At 50.9% G+C, this 17,204-nt stretch overlaps 1 protein-coding gene across 1 annotated transcript; it reads left to right on the plus strand.

The window, feature by feature from the left end:
* Window positions 1–321: 321 nt before the first annotated feature.
* Window positions 322–10,748, plus strand: LOC144071868 (uncharacterized; the record flags this gene model as incomplete). The annotated part of the gene is made up of 1 exon (XM_077597340.1): window positions 322–10,748. A coding segment is annotated over one exon (1,050 nt), but the record flags the coding sequence as incomplete, so codon positions are not given.
* Between the last annotated feature and the right edge of the window lie 6,456 nt (window positions 10,749–17,204).

The raw sequence follows: 17,204 nt of genomic DNA on the forward strand, positions 1-17,204 counted from the left end.
GGACCCAGCAGGAAGCTACCGACGCTCTTGCCGACGCCAGCCATCCCCCGCTCATACTCCCCCGATTATTGGCCCCATCCCTCACTCCGTCGCTCCTGGCTACTCGCTCGACTAGGAGAGAATACCCTTCATTTCCTCAATGGAGGGAGAATCCGCAGGCTCCATCTGGAGCTGGGACCCCGTTGATCACCCCAGCTATCTGTATTTGGACTCAGATTTTTCTGAATAAGAGGACAGTCATCATCTAATTGATTTGTGGGCTGGAGATTCCCTCAACTGATTCGGACTTCGATATACCCACCCAGAGGATCTTGACCCCGCCTTCTCTCCGATGACTCCGACCTGGATTCCCAGCTGGCCATCTGCAATGGACCACCATGTGGCAGCCGGCGGGGAGGCTCAGGTAGGAGTTTCGAACACCGCCCGCCTTGTCTTTGTGGGGAGGCGCAGCAGCGAGATTTTTCCTCGTGTCGGCTGGCCATCTACAATGGACCAACGCGTGGCGCCCGGCGTGCTACGCCATCCTCCCGGAGGAGATGGCGAGCGCCACGATGCAGGGAGAAGAGGAAGGAGGGGCTGGACGCTCGAGCCCCCGAGTTAGCTCCTCACTCGCCTTCGCCCATCCGAGCTCCTCGCTTGAACTCGCCCGCCCGGGCTCCTCGCTCGACCTCGCCCGCCCGAACTCCTCGCTCGACCTCGCCCGCCCGAGCTTCTCGCTCGACCTCGCTCGCCCGCCCGAGCTCAACCTCGCCCGCCCGCCCAAGCTCGACCTCGCCTGCCCGCCCGAGCTCCTCGCTAGACCTCTCCCGAGCTCCTCGCTCGACCTCGCCCGAGCACCTCGCCCGACCGAGCTCTTCGCTCGACCTTGCCCGCCCGAGCTCCTTGCTCGACCTCGCCCCCCCAGCTCCTCGCTCGACCTCGCCCACCCGAGCTCCTCGCTCGACCTCGCCCGCCCGAGCCCCTCGCTCGACCTCGTCCGCCCGAGCCCCTCGCTCGACCTCGCCCACCCGAGCCCCTCGCTCGACCTCGCCTGCCCGAGCCCCTCGCTTGACCTCGCCCCCCCGAGCGCCTTGCTCGACCTCTTCCGCCCGAGCTCCCCGCTCGACCTCGCCCGCCCGAGATCCCCGCTCGGCCCCGCCCGCCCGAGCTCCCCGCTCGACCTCGCCCTTCCATGCTCCCCGCGTCCTAGTGCTAGCTGGCCTCCCAGTCACACCCGTGCCAAAGCCACCCACAAGATTCCCCGTGCCGGCTGGCCCGCCGGTCACACCCGTGCCGGCTGGCCCGCTGGTCACAACCATGCCGGCTGGCCCGCCGGTCACACCCGTGCCGGATGGCCCACCGGTCACAACCGTGCCGGGGTTAGGGGGTTAGGGTTAGGCGACTCTCCGGGCCCCTAGACGAGGGGGTCGGCAACGGCGACTCACCGGGGCCCCTGGACGAGGGGGTCGGCGGCCCCCTGGCGATCTTTAAGAAATTCTGGTGTCTGTTCAGGGCAGGACACTCGGCCATTTCTTAAAGGGATGCCCGCCGGACCGTCCACTCCCACGCCTCTTCATGACCCGGCATGGATACCCGCTGGACCGTCCACTCCCACGCCTCTTCACGGCCAGGCATGGATGCCGGCCGGACCGGCCACTCCTACTCCTCGCCAAGTGCCGGGCACGGACGCCCGCCGGACTGGCCACTCCCACTCCTCGTCAATTGCCGGCACGGATGCCCGCCGGACTGGCAAATCCCACGCCTCGTCACGGACATTTCATGGACATTCGGCTTTGGGACATTTAGGGGTACTGTTAGGACTTGCTTGTCATTGTTTTTCCATTGCTTTCTCCCTGTGTTCTGATGTTCGTTTCCTTACTCTTGTTTTGTGCCTCTAGTCTTGCTGTTGCGCTCGCGCAGCTGCGCTTCATTTAGAATTAGTTCCTGTTTTGTCCTTTTACACCCCACTGATTATTATGGCATTTGTCGGATCACCTGCCTTATTTCTCTTCCCATGTGTCTGCGTTACCTCGTTCCTCAATTCCCCATGTTTTCCCGAGTCAGGTTTGGTGTTGGGATTTGATTTCGAAGTCTTTCTTATTCTTTAAGATCCTGCCTAAGTTATTAAAGTTTTGGTATGATCACTACTTCCCTCGTCCTCGCCTGCTTCCCTGCGATTGGGTCCTATTCCTCGTAACCTCGCCTCGACGTCTCCACAAAGACGTAACAAGATATGATACTAACAATGATGAGCAGAGCAAGATCAATAGTTAAGCAAAGCGTATTCTTTGTTGCAAGCAAATGCATAATAATATGAAATAAAATCCTGACATTCCCCTTTTTATTATATATTTCCATACAATCTAATGGCCTTAAGCCTATATTTTAATAACTCATTTTTAAGACAAATATAATTCCAACTAGGAAGGAATGTGCAGGTCTGCTCTATATCAGAATTCCTCTTAATTGCAGGTCAGATCTGAAAAAGGAAGAACAAAATCAATCTCGTCCAATTCACTTTCATATTCATCATAGTCATGGACATCAATGCCCTCACCAGTAGGCTGTGTAATAAGTGGATACAATTCTTGCAATTCGGAATTTGTAGGCGCATTTACCGTGGTCATAAGCGAACTTAACAAAGTGTGTAAGCAGGGGATGAGACAATGCCTCACACTTCATCTTCTGGTTCAGGTCTGCAGGCCTTCGTCGGCTCTGGAGGGACCTATCGTGTCAGGAGTGGCTCATTTGTCCCTCCTGGCTTGCCATCAGGTCAGAGCAGCTGCAAACAATCCTTGATTACTTCCTGATGTGGGTATTTAAGCACCTTGCAAATGGTTAGTCATTGTTCGGATCGTCCTGCGTGACACACCACTTGTCACAGCATACATCGCGACAAGGTATTATTCCCCATACTCCGGTTCTGTTACGTTTTGGGATATACAAGCCCTTGTTATTTTGTAAGGTCCTTTCTGTTATGATCCCGCTGCGTCGCTGGGTCGTCGCAGCGCGATCGGGGGTATCGGTTACGGTCCCGCCGCGTCGTGTGACGCGACCGTGGAAGTAGGTCGACCCAAATGCAGGAGGCAGGAGAGGACGAGGCATTAGCGTGATAACGAGTCCTTTAATGCATCAACCAAAACGTGGAAAACAAACGTGGCCGCATGCGGCGCGCATACGGACAGAGGAAAACAGAATGGCAACAGCATAACGACCGCTAGCTCCCGCTAGCAACCGCTAACAACAGTCAATGGTGGTCATCGACAGTGAACGATAGAGGGGCGATCCGGCGACGTGTGATGACGCGTCGCTTACTTAAATACAGGAACCGAAAGTAATCATTGGATTGGCTACAGCCGGTACGTGTCGACGGCAACCCAGGAGGGCCAAAAGGGCACTCCTGACAGTACCTCCCCCCTAAGGGGCGGATTCCAGACGCCCCAAAGCCAAATGTCCATGAAAAGCGGAAAAGCAGCCAGGTAGGGCGGGCGGGATCTGTACACTTGGTCCGGGGGGCGTCCGCGCCAGCCCGTGAAGCAACGAGAGGTTGGCCGGTCCGGCGGGCGTCCGCGCCAGCCCGTGAAGCAATGGGAGAGTGGCCGGTTCGGCAGGCGTCCGCGCCGGCCAGAGACGAGGCGAAGACGTGGTCGGTCCGGCGGGCGTCCGCGCCGGCCGATGACGAGGCGTGGGCATGGTCGGTCCGGCGGGCGTCCGCGCCGGCCGATGACGAGGCGTGGGCATGGTCGATCCGGCGGGCGTCCGCGCCGGACGATGACGAGGCGTGGGCATGGTCGGTCCGGCGGGCGTCCGCGCCGGCCGATGACAAGGCGTGGGCAGGGTCGGTCCGGCGGGCGTCCGTGCCGGCCGGTGACGAGACGTAGGAGAGGCCTCTCCAGCAGACCTCGGCGCTTGGAGAGGAGTGGGAGTAGCCGGTCCTGCGGGCCTCCCTGCTGGTGCTTTGGGTGCTGGCCAAGCCCCCTGCCTTTAACAGACAACGGAACTTTAGCATGGTCGTCGGGTACCTTACCCTGGCTGTTCGGGGGGTCGCCTGCCCCCTCGGTCGGGAGGGCAGGAGGGTCACTCTCGCCGTCGCCGGGCCCCTCGGTCGGGAGGGCAGGAGGGTCCCTCTCGCCGTCGCCGGGCCCCTCGCGCAGGGGCGCCGGAGAGTCCCTTTCGCCCTCGCCGGCCCCCTCGTCCAGGGGCGCCGGAGCGTCCCTCTCTCCCTCGCCGGCCCCCTCGTCCAGGGGCGCCGGAGAGTCCCTCTCTCCCTCGCCGGCCCCCTCGTCCAGGGGCGCCGGAGAGTCCCTCTCTCCCTCGCCGGCCCCCTCGTCCAGGGGCGCCGGAGAGTCCCTCTCTCGCTCGCCGGCCCCCTCGTCCAGGGGCGCCGGAGAGTCCCTCTCTCCCTCGCCGGCCCCCTCGTCCAGGGGCGCCGGAGAGTCCCTCTCTCCCTCGCCGGCCCCCTCGTCCAGGGGCGCCGGAGAGTCCCTCTCTCCCTCGCCGGCCCCCTCGTCCAGGGGCGCCGGAGAGTCCCTCTCTCCCTCGCCGGCCCCCTCGTCCAGGGGCGCCGGAGAGTCCCTCTCTCCCTCGCCGGCCCCCTCGTCCAGGGGCGCCGGAGAGTCCCTCTCTCCCTCGCCGGCCCCCTCGTCCAGGGGCGCCGGAGAGTCCCTCTCTCCCTCGCCGGCCCCCTCGTCCAGGGGCGCCGGAGAGTCCCTCTCTCCCTCGCCGGCCCCCTCGTCCAGGGGCGCCGGAGAGTCGCTCTTGCCTTCGCCGAACCCCTCGTCCAGGGGCCCCGGCGCGTCGCCGCCACTTCCGGGCGGGCAAGAGCTGGACAGGAGAGAGCAGGGCGGGAGAGAGCAGGGCGGGAGAGAGCAGGGCGGGAGAGAGCAGGGCGGGAGAGAGCAGGGCGGGAGAGAGCAGGGCGGGAGAGAGCAGGGCGGGAGAGAGCAGGGCGGGAGAGAGCAGGGCGGGAGAGAGCAGGGCGGGAGAGAGCAGGGCGGGAGAGAGCTGGGCGGGAGAGAGCTGGGCGGGAGAGGGCTGGGCTCGAGGAAATCAGCCGGGGTAAGGCGGAAACCGGGCCGGCCGAAACCGGCAAGGATGTAATTTATCAGTCTGGGACTTGGCATACTGGAACTTGGCAGAACGGAGCTCGGCAGACCCGCCGGGACCGGAAACCTGGTTCGTGGCTTCGGCACGGGTGCGACTGGCGGCCCTGGTGGCAATGGGAGTATTGTGCGTGGCTTGGGCACGGGAATCCGCGGAGCTGGGAGCGGCGTGGTCGGCCGCGGAGCTGGGAGCGGCGTGGTCGGCCGCGGAGCTGGGAGCGGCGCGGTCGGCCGCGGAGCTGGGAGCGGCGCGGTCGGCCGCGGAGCTGGGAGCGGCGCGGTCGGCCGCGGAGCTGGGAGCGGCGCGGTCGGCCGCGGAGCTGGGAGCGGCGCGGTCGGCCGCGGAGCTGGGAGCGGCGCGGTCGGCCGCGGAGCTGGGAGCGGCGCGGTCGGCCGCGGAGCTGGGAGCGGCGCGGTCGGCCGCGGAGCTGGGAGCGGCGCGGTCGGCCGCGGAGATGGGAGCGGCGCGGTCGGCCGCGGAGCTGGGAGCGGCGCGGTCGGCCGAGGAGCTGGGAGCGGCGTGGTCGGCCGAGGAGCTGGGAGCGGCGTGGTCGGCCGAGGAGCTGGGAGCGGCGTGGTCGGCCGAGAAGCCTGGTCAGGGGCTCGAGCGTCCAGGCCCTGCCTCTGCTTCTCCCTGCGACGTGGCGCTCGCCGCCGCCTCCGGGAGGGCGTCACAGCATGCCGGCCACCACGTGGTGGCCCATCGTAGCTGGCCAGCCAACCAGGCGAAAGACCTCGCTGCTGCGCCTCCCCAAAAAAACAAGACGGGCGGTGTTCGAAACTCCTACCGGAGCCCCCCCGCCGGCCGCCACGCGGTGGTCCTGTGTAGATGGCCCGCGGACCTGGCAGATGCTGGGCGGGGTAATCCAGGTCTGAGTAGTCGGAGGGGAAAATGCGATCCTTCTCCAGTGGGGCATAACGTTCAGCGTCTTTAGTTGGAGCGTATCGGATTCCGTATCGGCTAAGAAAATAGCCGTCCCAGACCGAATCTCCAGCATCCAGCTCACTTAGCCGCTGGCCGTCCTCCTCTTCAGAAAGGTCGGAGTCCCAATATCCAGCCTCTAAGTCTATTAGCCCCCCGTCGTCCTCACCTTCAGAAAAGTCCGTGTCCCAACGGACAAAGACTTGGCGTTCCAAAGGGGCCGAGGGAGGCTGGCGTCGACGAGCGCGTCGGCGCGAGCGTGGGTAGCCTCCCGCTGGGTCCATTATGGCCGGATCGTTCTGTTATGATCCCGCTGCGTCGCTGGGTCGTCGCAGCGCGATCGGGGGTATCGGTTACGGTCGCGCCGCGTCGTGTGACGCGACCGTGGAAGTAGGTCGACCCAAATGCAGGAGGCAGGAGAGGACGAGGCATTAGCGTGATAACGAGTCCTTTAATGCATCAACCAAAACGTGGAAAACAAACGTGGCCGCATGCGGCGCGCATACGGACAGAGGAAAACAGAATGGCAACAGCATAACGACCGCTAGCTCCCGCTAGCAACCGCTAACAACAGTCAATGGTGGTCATCGACAGTGAACGATAAAGTAATCATTGGATTGGCTACAGCCGGTACGTGTCGACGGCAACCCAGGAGGGCCAAAAGGGCACTCCTGACACTTTCTAAGTTATTAAAGTTGTTGTTTTGAAGCTAATTGCCTCGTCCTCACCTGCTTCCACGCAACTGGGTCCTAATCCTTTCCCGTAATAGAACGATCCAACCATCATGGACCCAGCGGGAAGCCATCGACGCTCGCGCCGAGGCTCTCGTCGACGCCAGCCACCCTTCTCGAAGCCTACCGACCATATGGATTCAGCGGGAAGCTCCACAAAATCTTTTAGGGAATTTATAATGACTACACCGTGGTGTGGGCATCGTAGAGACGTTCTCTGCAGCAGAGGAATCCCGACTAGGAGGTAATTCTGAGCCTCCATACACCTTTAAACCGACCCTTCGCTCAGCCCGTCGCACCGGACTGCCAGCACAGCTAAGTCAGAACACCCAAGTTCCGACACCCCCTGTTCATCGCCCGAGTTATCTGAATTCAACTCCAGCGAGTCTTTTCCTCAATGGAGGGAGAATCCCCAGCCTCCATCGGCCCCATTGGAATGCCACATCTATGTCAGTTGGGACTCTGAATTTTCTGATGGTGAGGACGAACGGGAGCTAAATGATTTGTATGCTGGAGATTCGGACTCGGACAGTGAATTTCTCCGCCGATTCGGACTCCGATATACTCCCCCGGAGGACGTTGACCCCTACTCCTTCTCCGATTACTCCGACCTGGATTACCCCGACCAGCATTCGCCGTGTCGGCTGGCCATCTACAGTGGACCAGCATGTGGCGGCCGGCGGGGAGGCTCAGAAAGGAGTTTCAAACACCGTCCGTCTTGTCTTTGTGGGGAGGCGCAGCAGCCAGGTCTTTCACCGTGTCGGCTGGCCATCTACAATGGGCCACCACGTGGCGGCTGGTGTGCCACAAAAACCCATAACATACATTTACACCCATACATATATACATACATTATCAACACGTTAGAACCCAAAACATAATGTACAATTACACCCGTTCAATATACAGTCATAACTTGTGTTATATTTTCTTTTTACAACTTCTCAACTATTCAACAGGGCAAACAATGCAATATCAATAACATAACTTCCTTGCTATGACCGTCATAAACACTGTACAGGATAATGGTGGCCGAAGGTAGCGTGCTAAATGCTATTTCATGTGCGTGACCCGAGACTCGCACATTCACGCTCGCAATTCAAAAGTAAATAAACATTACCAAACATTATCTCCTTTCTCACACGCTAAACAGTGTATATTGCAAACCACAAACTCAACCGGCCTCTACAACAAACAGCATACCTTAAAACACGGAGAAATAATCAGAACAGTGATCCGTTGTTGTTTCTTCAATCCAACTTTACTGTAATGACTAAATATCTCCCGTGCCTCAAGCTATATGCTAAGGCATCAATAATCGAATACCGATATTCTTTAACATGCCACACACTTGCCATATGGATCAAAGGATCAACAATCGAACACTGATAAATAATAGATAATCCAATCCAAACTCGTTGTACATTCTCAACAATTTTAAGGTAATTTTAAAGGTGCGGCTTATATGCGAGTAAATACGGTCTGCGTATATATGTATATATACATACATACCTACGCACACCGTATTTACTCGCATATAAGACGCCCCCGCTATAAGCCGCCCCTTTAAAATTACCTTAAAATTGTTGAATTTGACAATTTCTCACGTACAGTGGGGCAAAATAAGTATTTAGTCAACCACCAATTGTCCAAGTTATCCTACTTGAAAAGATTAGAGAGGCCTGTAATTGCCAACATGGGTAAACTGGTGTTTTGTCGTATAAACAATTGAGCTATGTTCTGGCAGTTGCAAAACTTTTCTTGCCCTAGTATCTAAATAGCTTGTTTTCATGGTTCAAAGGGAAGTGTCATATCTTCAGAATCTCTATCTCAACAGATGCCTAGATTAAGATCCCACGGTATTTGATTTCAAACCAGCCATATTCCCTTGTAACTGAAACCTACCCACTTGTAATCAAATTAACGCCCACTTTGGGCGGAGATAATGAAGGGTTTTAAAATGGAGTCAGAGGAGTCTGGCCTTTTCTCTGGTCAATAAAGAGTCATGGAAAAGCTGGCTATAAAACCTCTACTGCAGCTACAGCTGCGACACATAAAAAATAATCAATAAATTAATGTACAAAAATGGGGTAAAATCCACTTCCTAGCAGCATTTCATGATTAAATACAAATACTGGAGCTTTTCAGACATTAAAACCAGGCCAGAGGGGTGATTTTCCCGGAAAAGACAGCGATGAACGTCAATGGCGTACGGGCAAACATTGCCCGAAAATGGGGTAAAATCCAGCTGAAAACAGCATTTATTGATTAAATACAAATACTGGAGCTTTTTAGACATCAGAACCGGGCCCGGAGTATCATTTCCCCGGTAAAAAGACAGCGATGAACGTCGATACGTCCATACGTGAAATGACAAAAAATGCACTAAAATACTAAAATTAGGTAAAATCCACTTCCTAGCATCATTTATTGATTGAATACAAATACTGGAGCTTTTGAGACATTACAACCAGGCCAGGGGGTGATTTTTCCCGGGAAAAGACAGCGATGGACGTCAATGGTGAAACGCCAAAAATTAAACTGGGGTAAAATCCACTTCCTAGCAGCATTTTGTGATGAAATACAAACACTGGAGCTTAAATACAAACACTGGAGCTTTTCAGATATCAGAACTTGGCCCACAATTGAAATATTATTTAGGAATATAGCCATATTTGTAATTTTACTCACCAAAAATCCTTTTTACACAATATCCATCCTCCTTTCCTATCGCCATCGAAGCTAATGATGAAAGTCGAGCCTGTCCTGTCATATTTCCGGCATAGTCCGTTTTGAAAATAGCATTAAATCCATACAACAATATACTATTTGCTTGTGGTAAGCGCGCTGAAAGTGCCCCACACACCATTTTCCCGGCTGTAACAGGCTTGCTAGCTTTGGAGTTGACCGCCCTTTCTTAATGATGTCCATTTTTTTCCTGAAAAAGTCCGTCTGGAAAATAGCTTTGTGAGCAAACAGAATCTATTTGTTTTTGCTTCTGTCGGCCATAGTGGGTGGAGTTTGCGATCTCGGCTGCCTCGGTACTGCTTTGGGCCGCGTACTAGCCAATCATAGTTTGTGAAAGCAATGACATGTCCCAGCCAGCAAAATGCTAACGCCTATGAAAAATCATTGTGGGGTTGCCAACTCGAAATCTGATTGATTAAAAGCAACAGTCTAGTTTAATGCAGCAGAGCCCGCAAGAACTGATTGTGCGGGCTGAGGCAGAGCTGATCTGGCATCAAATAATGGCTGAAATGTGATTGGTTAAATGCTTCAATATGAAAACACACATCTGGAAGCAGTGCAACCAGGGGGAAAAGCAATGAAAGGAAGCTAACAGACCATTTGGAATAATAAGTACGTATTGATGGACAAAATACAATATGATTCAGATATTTCTTTGGCCAGCAGGGAAGGCCTTGAAGGCCCTGACGGCCCGCCACTGTGGAAAAGTCATGGAAGCTTCAATAATGTCTTGCCTATTGAAGAATATGACATATTTTACTCATTCATTCTATTGTAGCTGTTTCATTTTGATATATTACCACTGTAGGATTAAAACTATTGTTCTTAACTCGATTACAATGAACAAAAGGTCTCTGTCTGAGTTTCTACTTTGAGGTTGGTCACATGCGGATAAGAAGACAGATGGTGGGCTTCGAGGGACAGTAACGCCAAGGTGCCAAGCGGTGGAGGTGAAAACTTCAAAGGAGACGCTGTGGACTCCAGCGGAGAAGGCGACCGAGGACCGATGTGGATTCACGGGCCAGCGGATTCCAGGGGAGGAGACCCCTCCAGACCGTCGTGGGACAGTCCACATATCATTAAAATCAGCGAATGAATATTCCTTTTTGTTATACTATAACTGGGCAAACGCGGGTTTGGACTTTCGTCTCTTTAATCCTCCACTGAAGCACGGCGACGCTCAGCTGGTTTATAATTGGGGAAAGGGACCCGGAGCTCTGTAAGGATCAATATCAGGAATAAATCATTTGTGGAGTAACTCGCAAACCCTGGTCTCTTCCTTCGATGCTGAACACGCACCATTGTTAGACGGGAGAAGACAGATTTAGGAATTGGAGTCAGAAGCTAATACGTCAAGTCTAACAATTTTGGTGACAACGACGTGAGTCGAGGGGAGAGAGGCTGCGGACGTGATATTTATTAGGAAAACGTTTGGAACGTAACACGTCGCGGACGTGGGATTAAGGAAAGGGGAGCCTTGGGCACCCCGCCGGAGTCGCGGACTTCGAAACGTGTCGGGGACGTGGTATTTAAATGAGTGGTCTGGGTTTGAGACACACGGCATCTTTCTATGGAGACTTCTCTGACAGGCGCCTGAAATTTAAAAGGTAAGCGGAGTGCCTGTTACTTAACCGTCAAAATTCTGTTATTGGATTTTTTAAATTATGGAGAAGTCACAATAGAAACGTGATCTAGGAATTTTTTAAGATTCCGAAAGGTTGTATGCAGAAGACCTGTTACCTAACCGTACGAAGATTGTGCAAACTTATTTTTTAGAGTAGAAAGGATTTTTTTTAAGATTCCGAAAGGTTGTATGCAGAAGACCTGTTACCTAACCGTACGAAGATTGTGCAAACTTATTTTTTAGAGTAGAAAGGATTTTTTTTAAGATTCCGAAAGGTTGTATGCAGAAGACCTGTTACCTGTTACCTAACAGGACGAAAATTGTGCAAACTTATTTTTTAGAGTAGAAGTCACAATAGAAATGTGATTCATATAACACGAGTATTTGTTCAGGGACATTTCCGTGATTATATATCTGGAATCGGTGATTGGGGATTCCAGAACGGCCGTTTTGAGATAAAGGAAAACGTTCGTATGAAAACAAGGGAATAAGGGAATTCCGAAAAAGGTTGTATGCAGGAGACCTTTTACTTAATCGTAAGAAAAATTCTGCAACCTTATTTTTTAAGTCTTCAGCAGGGAAACGACTGGGTCCACAGATGTTTGGTTCTTTGGATTCATTCTAATAAAAAATCCTAATTCCTAGAATTGAATATACTAAAACTCTAAATTGAATATACTAAAACTCTAAATTGAATATACTAAAACTCTAAATTGAATATACTAAAACTCTAAATTGAATATACTAAAACTCTAAATTGAATATACTAAAACTCTAAATTGAATATACTAAAATTCTAAATTTATCCGGTGATTTGTGATGACTGAATTGGTGAATATGGAAGGAGAGCGTGAAAGAAGATGTGTTGAAAATAATGTGTGTGCGTGTGTTGAAAATGATGCCGGCGGAGAATGGAATGAATTGATGAGTTTGTACGGAGATGTGGAAGCACAGGTTCTGAGCGGTGTTCAAAGAAAAGAACAATCCAAAATGAGACGCGAGTTGGAGAAGCAATTTTGTACGTTGAAAGGAAATTTACATTTTACAGGTCAAAAGCGCGAATGGAATATGACTGGTTTGTACATAGCTTTGCAAAAAATAGAGCGTGACGTCACAGCTAAGAAGGTGGCACTACAAAAGCGAAAGAAGGAAGTGAGTAGGTGGAGGCATGGCCCAATACAGAGGGAGAAGGAGGAGTTGGAACTACCGTATTTTCACGACTATAAGGCGCACATAAAAGTCTGAATTTTTTTCCAAAATAGACAGGGCACCTTATAATCCAGTGCGCTTTATAGATGGACCAATACTAAAATTGTTATCATGATAAAATAAAATAAATCCGTCGATAGGACAACTATGGCAAGCAGCCCCCGACTCTACTATTTTCCTGTAGATAAAGTACTGCGCAGTGACTGCTGGGATATGTAGTTTTTTTGTCAATACACCCAATGGATTGTGGCCTGCCGATCGGCATCAACACTAGCTAGCTACTATTTGCGAATGGATTGTGGTCTGGCGATCGGCATCAACACAGTTGCGAAGCATGGAAGACAGCCTTGGAATACTAGTTACGCTAGCTACTAGCTAGCTACTATTTGTGAACGGATTATGGCCTGGCGATTGGCATCAACACAGTTGCGAACCATTGAAGACAGCCTTGGAATAGTTACGCTAGCTACTAGCTAGCTACCATTTGCGAATTAATTGTGGCCGCCTGGACGAACGTATTAAACTCAGCGTTTTCGATGGACAATTGTTCAATTCGTACACAGAAAATGAGGACTTTGATGGTTTTGTGGGTGATGATGACGTGAGTACATTGTAAAATGGCTAAATAAAGTACAACCGAACTCAGTCTTGCTTCCGTTGCCTTTTTAAAGACGTGTTTTTAGCGTGCGGGTGTAGCGTGCATTCGGTACATGTAGCACCAAATTAGTGTGTTCGCCGTTGTAGTATATTGATACTATTAGTGCCATCAACCTGGGTGTATTGACAAAAGGACTATATATCCCAGCAGTCACTGTGCACCGGAAATAGCGTCTGTGGCTGCTTTCATAGACAGCGCTATTACGGTTCGATAATCACCCATAAATAATATATATATGCCATGCCTGGCTTCACGAAAAGTGGCAGGCAGCGCCGGGCTTCTTACGCTACGATTTGTGAATGGATTGTGGCCGCCTGGGCAAACGTGTCTGCTTGCACGGTTGTTCGCGCTTTTGCCAAAGCCGGCATCATTTCTAAGGAGCCACATGGAAATGACGGTGACTCTGAGAACGAAGAGAGGGGACCCGGCTTTTTGGAAGGCTCGTTTGGGCAATTGTTTAATTCGGACACAGAAAATGAGGACTTAGAGGGATTTGTGGGTGATGATGATGACGTGAGTGAGTTGTAAAATGTCTAAATAAAGTACAACCGAACTCAGTTTTGCTTCTGTTGGAATAATGATTAAAACCTTTTGAATCATTATTAGTAATATTTAATTAAAATAGGAAAACATCTTTCAACATAACTGCTTACACTTGCAAGGAGGTACCTTGTGACGTCGTCTTAGTCCCCAAGGCATTCTAAATTGCAGTAACTGAATCATTGTATTTAATCGCGACACTCGAAAAACATGTTATGTAATCAGTACAATATCAAACAACTGTGTGAGAATTGCCGAAGTAAGCATAAAAGTTGAACAAGGCACCCAAACAACGGTGTGAGGAATTGCATAATATTTTCATTATAAGGTAAACACAGCATTCTAAAGTAAACCAAGCAGTATTATAATGTAAACAAAGCAGTATTATAATGTAAACAAAGCATCCGTATTTTCAAAAAATAATGCGATTATCGCCATCTGCTGCTGGAGTCCCGTCAAAACAGTCCCGTTGTGTTTTGCCGAAAAGCGTCCGAAAACAATGTGTCCTCGAGCTGTGGGGCCTTGAGGAGACGATGGGGAGGAAAAGTGTCTGTGGTCCCATGAATTAATTTATAGCCTTATTACTTATTAAAAATGCTTACAACACATATAGAAACATTCCATAATAAATCTAACAGCTTCCGTTGCCTTTTTTAAACGTGTTTTTAGCGTGTGGGTGTAGCGTGCAAGAACTATATTTCCCAGCAGTCACTGCGCACCGGAACCCGGAAATAGGCTGCTTCCGGTAGCCAGCGCTATTGCGTTTGGATGTTCATCCATATACAGTGGTACCTCGACATACGAGCGTAATCCGTTCCGAGACTGAGATCGTATGACGAGGTTCTCGTAACTCGAGCGGACGTTTCCCATTGAAATGAATGGAAAAAAATGTAATTCGTTCCAGCCCTCTGAAAAAACACCAAAAACAGGATATTGGATTGGAAAAATGTTTTATTTCTTCTAATTCCCCATCTATTAACAAAGTAACACATAACTAGTGGTTTAATAGAAATAAAGTGTTTAATCTAACTAAAATTGGGCGGATTTCGCCGAGGGGAGAGGGGCACAAAAGGGGCGGGGGGCTTCGGTCTTTTTTCCACACAACGCAATCGTAAACAGAACAAACACTCCACCCTCACGTTCGCTATCGATGGGCTGTTTGCTGTCGTACTATTCTCTTCAAAATATTCCGAAAATGATGCACACAAATGTCCTCACAATCGGAGAACGCACGATCACTTGCCAACGAGCAGCAGTCTTATCAGCGATCGCACCGCTGCTCATTGGAGCTTCGGGGGCGCTGGCTAGCGGCTCCTTTTAGCTTGTAGCATCTGTGTTCGCATCCCCTCGAACGGCGCCTATGATAGAGTTGCTACCGGGGATGCTGTTGCGAGCCAGTGCCCCCGATGTTCTTATGAGCAGCCAACGAGCAGAGTCTTTTATCAGCGATCGCCCCGCTGCTCATGGGAGCTTCAGGGGCGCTGGCTAGCCGCTCCTTTTAGCTTGTAGCATCTGTGTTCGCATCCCCTCGAACGGCGCCTATGATAGAGTTGCTACCGGGGATGCTGTTGCGAGCACGAGTATACAGACGCTCCCCTACTTACGAACATTCAACTTACGAACAACGGTACATACGAACATGTCTGCAAATTGCGTTTAAGTCCAAAATTGTTCGCAAGTCCAATTTTGTATTTCGCCTTTTTCGGAGTAGTACTTCTTTCCGCCGCTAATACCGACGCCTGGCGCTGTGAGAACTCAGCTCACCCAGCATCTACCTTCTTCTTTGTTGCAATGCGGAAGTGCGTGAATGTATCTCCAGTGTGCAAAGAACCTCTTTCATTTGTATCATTAAATATCTCATGCATCCAATATTGAATATGGTTGGTAAAAAGCTAAAGGCTTCTATTGAGGGAGTTGCAAGGAAGAGGCAAGCCATTTCATTTGAAACGAGTGGCAATAATAACGAAGCTTGATGCGCGTGAGAGTGGTGAGCGTTGCACATTCAGTACCATTTATAAACAGAAAGATCGAGCAGCAGGACCCAAATATTGAACGTTGCACAAAGTTTGCAAATCAATTGAATGATGCCATACAGTGCTACTGCATCATTTATGATGGAAAGAAGAAGAAAACTGCAATTGTCATTAGGTCGCTTCTTTTGGCCAGTTTCTAATACATAAATCTCTCTCTCTCTCTACAGTACTGTACATATTCTCTCCATTTTATTAAATGTTTTTTTTTCAGTACAAACCAATGCGTGTTACTTATACAAGCCTTAAACATACAAATGCACTTATATAAACCTTCAATATACTTATATCGGCCTTAAACATAAATTATAATACAAAATATAGCACTGAATCAACTTACAAACAAATTCAACTTATGAACAATCGCTCGGAACCAATTGCGTTCGTAAGTAGGGGAGCGTCTGTACTTCATTACCCAGAAAGCCCTCTTTTCCCCGCGCATGCGCGTTGTGCGTTTCCTGGTCTGAATAGCTCATCCGGTGCTCGTAAATATTGTTATACACGAAAGATATGCAAAAAAATGCCATGGCCACCTGGCTTGGTCGCATCACGAAATTTTGACCGCATCACGGGCGAATTATTCGATCGAAATTTCCCCCATAAGACGAGCATTTTGTATGATGAGCGGTCGTATGACGAGGTACCACTGTATAATATATAATATACATGCGTCTAATGAAACGGTGCGTGCTTTGTGTGTCTAAAATACAGAAATAGCACTTGTTACTGACACTGCGGCTTAAAATACGATGCGCCGAATAGTCGTGAAAATACGGTACATAGATTGACAATACATAACCCGGCAATTGCGTCAACAGCTTTGGTCACAGTGGGGCGTCAACGAGCTATGGAAAAGGCCAAGAAATCTGCTTCTGAAAAATTAGGTGATACTGTGTCGCCCTCTGGTGGCATTAATGACACATTACAACAATTAGATGATACCTCGAGTGGCATTTATCCTACATTACCCCAACCCACCGCGGATCCTCCCTGTCCTCTCAAACCAGCTTTGGCTTTAACGCTCTCTCTTGTACCTTCGGCACCTCCACTGAATTATCAAGCTCAGATAAGACCTTATGCGGTATGTCCCTACAAGCACCAGTAGTGACTTTAGGTGGACGGTTAATCCTTGACGTTGAGAACGAGGAGGAAGCCATGTCCTCCGAGGCAAAAGACCTCATAAAAACAGCATGTAATCTCAAATACACAAAATATATACCAAAACAGTCCAGCGGTGACTTGACTGATCGAGAGGACGATGCAGAAGTAACAGAAAGAGACCGACTTTATAGAGAACAGAAGTGCAGAGAGGAAGCGACTCGACAGAAAAATGAAGGAAAGAAACGTAATAAGAAAGGAAAAGGTGAGTTGACTGACCATCTTAAACTGTTTGAGGACGCTAATCGACAATAAAACTATGACTCAGACAGTGATTCAGACATTCCAGGCGAACAAGAGAGAGCGAGTGGGGACATGTACAGACAGGCTCTACCAGATTCGGGATTTCATATCGCCCTTTGCCCACGTAACAGTGGGGCAAACAAAACACCAGACAGGACTGTCAGGCGGAAGCCGAAGCCCAGCGCAAAGTGGGTACAGGCTATATCTGGAGGTATGTTTCCCCTCCGCTCTCAGGGAGGAGGCATGATATGTGAGCCCCT

The sequence above is a fragment of the Stigmatopora argus genome, chromosome 3 (assembly GCF_051989625.1).
Source record: "Stigmatopora argus isolate UIUO_Sarg chromosome 3, RoL_Sarg_1.0, whole genome shotgun sequence".
In the NCBI taxonomy this organism is placed as follows: Eukaryota; Metazoa; Chordata; class Actinopteri; order Syngnathiformes; family Syngnathidae; genus Stigmatopora; species Stigmatopora argus.